The sequence below is a fragment of the Triplophysa dalaica genome, chromosome 25 (assembly GCF_015846415.1).
Source record: "Triplophysa dalaica isolate WHDGS20190420 chromosome 25, ASM1584641v1, whole genome shotgun sequence".
NCBI classification, from domain to species: Eukaryota; Metazoa; Chordata; class Actinopteri; order Cypriniformes; family Nemacheilidae; genus Triplophysa; species Triplophysa dalaica.
Window position 1 is genome coordinate 13,369,089 of NC_079566.1, and position 9,348 is coordinate 13,378,436.

General features: G+C 35.6%; 1 protein-coding gene across 2 annotated transcripts; it reads right to left on the bottom strand.

The window, feature by feature from the left end:
* Window positions 1-1,452: 1,452 nt before the first annotated feature.
* On the bottom strand, window positions 1,453-8,766 carry LOC130415657 (CMP-N-acetylneuraminate-beta-galactosamide-alpha-2,3-sialyltransferase 1-like). Of its 2 annotated transcripts, none has more exons than XM_056741502.1 (7): window positions 8,603-8,766; window positions 6,423-6,744; window positions 6,059-6,252; window positions 5,590-5,769; window positions 2,708-2,753; window positions 2,511-2,630; window positions 1,453-2,364 (listed from the first exon to the last, which is right to left on the bottom strand). In XM_056741502.1, exons 2-7 carry the CDS (start codon window positions 6,708-6,710, stop codon window positions 2,200-2,202), a joined length of 993 nt encoding a protein of 330 aa, XP_056597480.1. In that variant the 5' UTR covers window positions 6,711-6,744; window positions 8,603-8,766; the 3' UTR covers window positions 1,453-2,199. The 2 variants fall into 2 exon arrangements, with proteins under 2 accessions (XP_056597480.1, XP_056597478.1); XM_056741500.1 differs by lacking the exon at window positions 8,603-8,766 and adding an exon at window positions 7,977-8,596.
* Between the last annotated feature and the right edge of the window lie 582 nt (window positions 8,767-9,348).

Genomic DNA, 9,348 nt, shown 5'->3' on the forward strand with positions numbered 1-9,348 from the left:
ATTATCTTTTTCGAGGTAAATTCCTCTTCTTGGGATAGTAAATTCTGATTGTTTGTTATTTGGCGAAGTCAAAGAAGTACAAAAATTTCCAAACATCAACAAATAAAATGTATTATTTGTTGATGTTTGGAAATTATTGTTAATCATTTTCTATTGTTTCAAATTAAAAGATATGAATTTGTGTTTGTGTTGACTCTGGGACGGGAGGCTGGATTGCCCTGGTTTTTCTCTCCAATGAAGCTTTTTTTTCGAGTTATGTTTTATTTATTATTTTGTTGCTGGCTCCCCAGCCCTAGATGGGTAGTTATAAAACACAATACATAAAATTATGTTTTTGTTATGAACTACATTATAGTCATCATAAAGCTAGCAATAGCTCACTACCTAGTAATCATTTTATAGTTTATGGCTATGATTAAAAGGAAACACTCAACGCAGTGAACTATGTCAGTTCCTGAGCAGCTGCGTTACACAACAGAGCACATGAGTGTGTAAAGACAACAAAATATTTAACAGAAATTACTAAAAAGAAACAATTATAAATCTCTGCCAAATTCATAAATGTAGGCCTAACAGTTAAAGCAGATCAAAAGAAAAAAAACGTACAAAAGTTTCTCTGCTTAGGTGTAAAAACATATGATGCATGAAGCAGACGTGCTTTAAATAAAATGGTTGCAGTGCATGGGGTTAGGGTGGGTTGTAATTTACTGTTGATAAAAACGTCTGCCAAATAAATGAATGAGAATGTCATTACCACCCACGTGATTTCATATATACATTGACACATCTATTGAATCATATGTCATGATAAAACCTTGTTTATGATATTATATGGATTCATTTGTCCGAATCAGTGTTGAAAAATAATCAGTAAACAGAAATAATCCCTGAGTGCAAATCATTTATCAACACTGATATCCTTAGAAATTTGACACACAGATTCCATATTCTAAACAAGATCTATGAAGAAAGTAAGGAATTTCAGTCCGAAGTGGCTTACAATTCCAAACAATAATCAAGAGTTTATAAAAAATGTGATGGACGTTTTGAAAAGTCAAAAGCAACTTTATGACTTTTAAGTCAATTAGTGAATCTTATACATGCAGCGGTAAAAAAAATGAGGAGAGCATTCCAAATTTTCATTTCAGAACCGCATTGCAATAAAATCAAACCTCAGGAGTCGCATAAAGTTTCCAACAGCAATGTAAAAAACGGACATCATAACAAGGCACATGATGAACTGTGATACAAATCCAGATTATCCCATAAACATTTTGGAACTTTGCCTAGTGTGTAAAATATGTAGAAAATTCTATTTTACCTAAATGTGAATATAAACTTGTTTTCTTTGCAGTATTTGAGGTCTGAAAATATACAGAGCATATTACCTGCTTATATCTGATATTTTGAGATGTTTCTCCAGTATTCCTTTTCTGAAAAAATATATGCAAATATTAGCAATAATTTTATTTAAATTTGGGAGAAATATTGACTGTAGTTCACAGAATGAAACAAAAATTGTATTTTGTCTACACACATGACTTATTTTTAGTACATTTTAAAATCATAAAGACGGTCTCTTCATTTTTTCGCCGCTGTTTGTTTATACACACACATACAGGTTTTTGATGTTTGTTTAACAGTTGGATTACTGAATGTTTACGCACCCACACATGCAGACAAAAACAATATTACAGAAACCCACAGACAGGCAAAGAATCATACAGAAACACACACAATGGCCAATTACTCAAGAACTCAAATAGACAATGTATGTATACTGTGTTTGTGTGTACTGTACATACTTATCCGTCACAGAGTGTTGACTTGTTAACGATTAACACATTAATAGGCTAATAAAAATGATTATTATGAGTTTAACTTCACCTATATTCTTACCTGAGTATACAATACTCTTCATAAAGTGCCAGCAGTGATGACAACAGGTCTGTGCACCAAACACAGCTCCAACCTAAGTGTCTATATTTTTCAATATTCAATGTTTTCTTACTGTTCTTAATAATAATGACATTTATGTATAAATATATAAATATATTTAATAGAAAATAGGACATATAAATTTTGGGACAATATTTATGCAACAACAGTGGTATGGGTTTGTGTTGAAACATGGAGCAAACATTTCCCCTCCCCCCCAATTTTTTTATTTTTTATTTTATTTAAATTTGACAATATATTTTATAACCCTTTATACTTGAAAATCTTTTTTCTCAGCTGAAGCTCATTCATGGTTATATTTTCAAAGTCTCCACCATGGCTACCTCTGGAAAAGTGAGCCAAAGTGCTGTCGAAATAATGATGCCAGTTTCCATCACTTCTAGCTCCAAAGCCAAAAACGTTAACCTGTGTGAGAGTGAGATCAAGTCATATACAGCATTACTCACTCAGATAATCTATTTAATCAAAAATTTGTTCAAGAGAGGTTCAGAGTTTGTCAAAAGCAAACATTAGACTCTGTGAATCAAATATCAGAGAGAAGGGGATTTTACCTCATCACATATGTGAAGGGCCAGTATTAGAGTTATGAAGCCTGTAGATGGATATCTCCCATGCCTTTGTGACCAGTTGTCATAAACGTATTTAATGAATGCTGGATGGACAATCATCACCTTACAGAATAATGGAATAGTTATTTAATAAAAATATGATGAATCTTAGGCATAAGAATGATTTTTAGGTTACATACCCTGTCCATGTCAGCATTTAGAGAACCTTTCACATCAGTGTACGTGCTGGAGAACACAAAGATCATTGGGTTAAAACAAGTAAATTAGCATCAAAGATCAAGACCGAAAATATGATTTTAGCAGGTGACTTGACAATATCATGTCTGTTCTGGTGAAATCTTCTTGTAAATCTAAACCTGTATGACTTCTGCAGAACACAAAAGAAGATACTTTAATGATAACAGAACTTCAAGCCACATACACATATTTGGCCTTCAACTCATTTCAGCATGCATTGTGGTAATTCCACTTCAGTGTCTGTTAATTAAAAATATAGGAGGAATTCAACCTGGAATTCTTCTAACAGCAATGTGAAAGACTGAGAGAATGCAAAACATGCATGAACGGTGTGAAAAAAGTACAGGCTTTATTCCATTATCAGGGCTCTCAAGTCTCAGACACAGGCATGTCAACCTGTTCACACCTTGTATTTCTTAGGCAGAGAAATTTCCAGGATAACGCCCACCAAGTTGCGCCGCTATTAGAGGAATCAAGTGAGTTCGCCATAGAGTTCAGAAGGCCCAACCACACACCAGCTAATCAAATGAAAATATATAGCTACTGAAAAGCCAAACAGCTGTATCCGGATAAGATTTAGATGTTCTACAATAACAATTGCAAGATTGGGAGCATAAGAGGACGAGCGACGGGACTGCTGACGAGAGAGGGCCAGGCCTGGATTTTATGTTGTGGTTTGTTATGCACCAGCAGTAGTCCAGGAGGGGCTGCCGGCTGTTTATGTTATGTTTTATTCGCCAGCAGTCGCCCGTGAGGGGCTACTGGCTGTCTTTTTATTTTGTTTTCATTGTATTAAATGTTTAAATGTTTGCAGGTTCCCGTCTCCTTCCTTCCTTTTAATTGAACCTTTTGACAATCTCTAACTCTCACACACACACACACACACAATAAGAAATGCTGAATTAATTATAAATATATTTTTTGTACGGATTTATGCGTCACATTTTTCAGATCAAACCCCCGCTGCCAATATCTTACTCTGAACTCAGTTCAACTTGAGAGCCCTGCATAATATTGTTAGGCTTTGTTTTCTCTCTGTTTTGATGTTTTTAATTTGTGAGCACATGCCTTGTTTGACACCCTGCCATATGCTGTCATGTCATTTTGATGTGACCTCGCCCTCTTGCTATCTGTTAATTACCTTGTTATTGTATCACTCGCCTCACCTGTTCCTTGTCATTACTTTCTCTCTCTCCCCTTCTGTTCCTCCTTTTGTGTCCAGATTTTCTTCCCTTAATATTTCCTCTGTTTCTCTTATCCTGTGTCATACCATTTGTGTTAGTTTTCTTTGCTACTCTCTAGTCTAGTTATCTTGCCTTGTTCCTATATTTTGACTCACCCTAGAACTATCCTGTCTGGTCTATAGGCTCAAGTGCCCATAACTGAAGGGCAGAGCGAGGCTTTGTGAAACAATGATACGGTGACACCTAATGGACATTTGCAGGTATTGCTCTTAGACACTTATATAACAAGTAGTGTTTGTGGTTAGTAATCCTGGGTCGAGGGTTCGAATCATGGTTGAAGCGTCGTCACATCATATAAAATAGTGTTTCTTCATTATGTTTTTATTTTATTTTAAGTTTTAGTTTTCTTCAGAACAGCAGATGTTCTGGCTACACCTGTGCACATCCAATAAATGCAGGTGTTAGGAGTGCATGTGTTTCAACATTGATAAGTGTTATGATTTCCCATCACACACCTCCAAGTCTGTTTTCAAAATGGTCCCATAGACTTCAATTGACCTTTGACTTTTTACTGCAATCATCTTATTTCGCATTTGACATACACAACATATGGCTCTGTTTTTTTAATAAAATGTGGCTAGATTTCACATTAAGTGTCTTATCCCTAGATGATCACTGTCCATAGATCACAATAAACATGCTTCTTTTTTTTTCTTGATTTACAGAAAATCAGTTATTGACACTTGTTTATGAGTTTACTTTCAGATCAACACCCCCTAGTGGCGGAATGTAGTCGTGTTTTGAAACGTTTTGAAACCGTAATGACATAAAGAAGAAACTGCCTTTGCTAACAATCACTTGACTAAGCCAGTTTCATTCTTACTTCAAAGAACTGATTCTATACACAAGATTCAATATTGGCTTCGAAGCTTCATGAAGCCTGTTTCGAAAGCGCCCATCACCAGTTCTGTACTCTCTTCCAGAGTGAATTGCATCTCTCTGTGTGAGTCAAAGACTAGCCAGGATGCTCCCCCTACAGTCACCTCAGATCTCCTCAGGCCAATTACCGTTGCCTGTTTCCTGTGGCCAGTTACGGCTATCTCCCCTTTCAGCCCTTGCCAAGCACTCAAGCCTGTTGCCTCCTGACTCTGGCCTAAAGCACTATTTTGTGACTGTTCTCATTGTTTGTCTTGGCAAGTCTTGTTGAACCCTGCTTCTGATTCCGACCTCATTCCTGACACATGTATTCATGTTTGAACTAATCCTAAATACAATTGAAACATTAGTTTGGTGTTTAAATGTGAACATGAACTTGTTTTCTTTGTAGAATTCAAGATCTGCTAACATTACAACTTTTTGCTTTTTTGAGCAGTTTGTCCCGTCTGAATTTTCTGCAAATACAAATAATATTTTTATTTGGAATTTGGAAGAAATGCTGTGACTTGTTCACAGAATGAAATTAAAAATGATAATCTTGTTGAAACCCGTTCAAATGGCAAATTCAGAAAAACTTGAAATAATTAGTGTTGTCTTCATTTTTTTTATTCTGTTTCTCAAAACTTTTGGATAAGGAATATTTCCACTTGTTTGTTTAGAAAGCTGTATGTTAAAGTTTTTTTTTTGATCATGCACAATCTCACCTTGTGATGTGTTTAGTGGTGAAGATGCTGATGAGCCAGCGCAGATCAAGGATCTTAAAGGGCACAAGAATCAGATTGGTGGACTCATCAATGTCCACAGCGCTTTCAGGGTAGATAATCCTGTGGGTAGTCTTAGACCCCACGTCCCGCTCATAACCTTTCGTTGGACCCTTGTTTATCCTGTGAGAAAGGAAGAGATAAATATTGAACATTTTTCACTGACACTTTGATCCTTTGTCTCTTTAATCAAGGGTCACACCCCAAAAACCAGAATGGCACATTTTTCAAATCACTGTCATAATTGTCAGCTATTTCAGGAGTACATCCTTACCTAAAAGGAAATGTTATCTACAATGACAGGTATTTTTGACAAGCATACATAAATCTGCTTTGCAACAGCACAACTGAATGAAATGTGAATAGAAAAGAAGTGGTTTCGATGTAAATGTTTTGAAGAAGTAGCTGTTACCTTATCACAAAGTCATGGCTGTCTATCAGTTCACCATATTGGGATTTCAGAAGATTCCCAGAGTTTCCGACCACGGCACAGGTTCTGCAGCGATCCAGACTTGCGTCCGAATAATGTTCTTCATCAGGGAAGAGAGCAAATAATGTGTCTACCAAATCCGTGTACACATGTTTAGAGCTGTCAATTTGTAGACCCTACAAATGTTTAAAGACATCAAGTTTAGCTGCAGTTCTTATAGATGTGGCTAAACTTCGGATTTTTAGATCACTTGACTGAGAGTTTGTCTATATAAACCCTTAAATTGTCCCAAACACAAAATACATAAATCATGTTTCATATTAGAGATAAAAGGGAATTTACTTACTTTCCACCATCTATAGACATCTTTCTTCAAAACGCTGTTCTTTTTGTTCAGCATAGTTGGAATTGTCGGGTTGTAGCGCATAAAGAACCAGTCATCATCATTCAGATCTCTGACACATTGATCACAAGCGCACAGACCTCCTCCATCATCATCATAAGATGTTTGCAGGGAATTGTATATCACAGCATTTTGGAGAAACATGAAAAGAACGATGATGCTAAAAACGATTGTGGTTGAAATCACTTTCATGTGTGATTCCTGTTTATTGAAGGTGATCATATTTTTCATATGTACTGTCGCTGGATGGTTCAAAACCCAACAGCTGAAATGCAAAACACCATATTTAGCATGCATAATAAAAAAATGATGTTGTTCTTGTGCATTTATGGACAAACTAAACCAAGTATTTTCAACTTATGTTTATTTATTTTTAAAAATACATATTTATAAAACAAAATGTTTGTTTTAAAACATTTCTTTTTTTTTCTTTAATGCTGTTTTCACACGAACTGTATCTACTTAATAATGATTTGATTTCTTTTTAAAGATTTTTTCGTATAGCCGCTTTGCAACAATTCAAATTTGTGAAAAGGATTTAGCTCTAGGAAGTAACATTAAATTCCCCAAATAATTTGGGTGGGGACCACTTGGTTCTGGATTATTAGTCGAAATAAAAACAAGGGTCCATTTTGTTTTTTAAATTACCTTTGTAAAATGAAAATTAAATGCCCAGTAGGTACACGTACCGACCACGGACCCACAGCTTTATTAAGGGAGGCCTAAATATTTTTCATAATATTATTAAATTAGATTAGACAATTAGATTATTAATACTACTCTTAGATCTATAATTGACCTTATTAGTAAGTTTATTTTTATGTCGCCTTGTTGTACAAACACTGTCGAGTTTGTGAAGAGGCAGCAGATTTTACCGGAGGGGAGCAGGAATCCGGTTAGACCAGGGTTCTCCTGAGGGTTTTTTTTCTCGATTGGAATTTTTGGTTCCTCGTCACCTTTTGCATACGGTTTGAACTATTTGCACTTCAGAATTAATATTGCATTTATCAATTTAAAGTGTGTTTTTTATTTTTGACCAGTGTTTCTCTCTACTTTATATTAAATGTGTCCTTTCCCATTCGTGTCGGTGCGTCCTTGCCTGTGTGCGCCTGCTTGTCTGTGTGTGTCTGAGCGTTTGTGGGTATGTCTGTCTTCTGTGTTTACCCCTTTTCTTGTTTTACATGCATAACTTTATTTATTTTGCATATAGTCAATTTGCCTCATGTACAGCTGCTTTGTATCAATAAAAATGGTAAAAAGCGCTATATCAATGAAGTCGAGTTGAGTATTATTTTATTAATGTACAAAAATGAAAATGAAAACATTTGCTTCGGTTTACACTCCAACTATACAACACAAACTTTTCATACATTTTTAAATAATAAAGGCCAAATACGCGTTTCCAATTTTCCAATGTTGCACACCACTTTTGGCCATTACTGTCAAAATCCTTGGATGTTTAAGAGTGTGTGACAAATGTATTAAAAGTTAACGTACCTGCTTATTTGGACGTTTGGTTCCTTGGAATGAAGCTGTAAATCTGAATATTTTGATTCTTCATCAAGGATGTTTATATTCCTGAAAAATATTGTACTAAGGCGGAGTAAAGTTGCTTGCTTTAGGGTTAGGTTACTAAGAGGACAAATGTCGCCATGATGTAATTCCTGCACAAACCCTGCACTATACATTTAGTCTAACTGTCTTGAACATTTATAGCTGTCAATGCACTGAAACCAATTAATTTGGCTAGGTTTTTATTTTATCGTGAACTGCACTGGACGTAAATGTTAAAATTAAAATACAATTACATTTTTGTGGTTTGTACCGATTGCACCACTGTCACGTGAATGGTCTGAAACTAATCCATAGTTCTTTATATTTGAAGAGGCTTTCATTTATTTGCCTAGTTGATTGAGACTTAACAGATACTTTAAAGCTAATTTCAACAAGTTTGTTGACCTTCCTGCTAATATAATAATTAATCATCGTTATATGGTATTATCAAAGCGATAATTCAACATTTTTGTCTTCTTTTGAAGTTTTATGGTGGTTCGCAAACGAGCTTCTGAGGCCACCTACAGGACTCGACAGAGAATAATAAACTAAGTAATTCAACACTTTACCTTCGATATAATATGGAATGAATCCGTTTGTCTTAACCTGCAAAGCTACTATACATCGTAGATGTATATACTTCCATATTTTGTTTTACCGCTGCTTGAAGATATTCCGTTTGTTCCATTTCTAAGGGCTCGTTCCTATGCCCTAAACCCTTTGAATGGGTTACCATATGGTGTGAGAGCTTTGAAGGGTTGAAGGTGTAGGGGACCTTTTGAAGTGCCCTTCTGCGTCATCATGTCGCGCCCACAAGGAGGTGGAGTCACCATGTAAAGAATCTGCGCAAAGAATCATGAGGGCCCGAAGTGACCATCAGTTGTACCCTTCAAAATTCTTTATTCTGAAGGGCTCTTTGAAGTGGCCAATTATGTGCACTTCGGTTTGGAACGACCCTTCAGTATGGCGGGCCTGATTGTTGTCACTCCGAAGGGCCCTTCATAGGGTGATATATCCCAGTTGGAACGCGGGGTGACAGTTTCAAAACCTTATTTAAATGTCAGGAACACTTCAAACGATGCATTGACAACTTTTAGAGATATTTATATCATTTTAAATCAGTCGTAAGTTGAAGTTGAATATTTTGATAAATTAACTTTTAGTTCCTTTTTATAAATTCTCTTTTTTAGTGATCAGTTGCAATTGTGTGTTTTCCACACAAAATAAAGTGATTTATACCCATTGGTGCTCACTGCATATGATACTGATGAAAGTGTCTGGAAATCTGTCTGTTTCAATAAAATTTCTTAAATTG

Excerpts from the sequence above, each read along its gene's own strand:
- LOC130415657 (XM_056741500.1), bottom strand. The coding sequence starts at position 8,167 with ATGTATAGTGCAGGGTTTGTGCAGGAATTACATCATGGCGACATTTGT. Across the intron at positions 2,754-5,589 it reads ACCACTAAACACATCACAAG|CACGTACACTGATGTGAAAG; the intron begins GTGAGATTGTGC and ends TGTGTTCTCCAG. Across the intron at positions 2,631-2,707 it reads TAAATGCTGACATGGACAGG|GTGATGATTGTCCATCCAGC; the intron begins GTATGTAACCTA and ends TTATTCTGTAAG.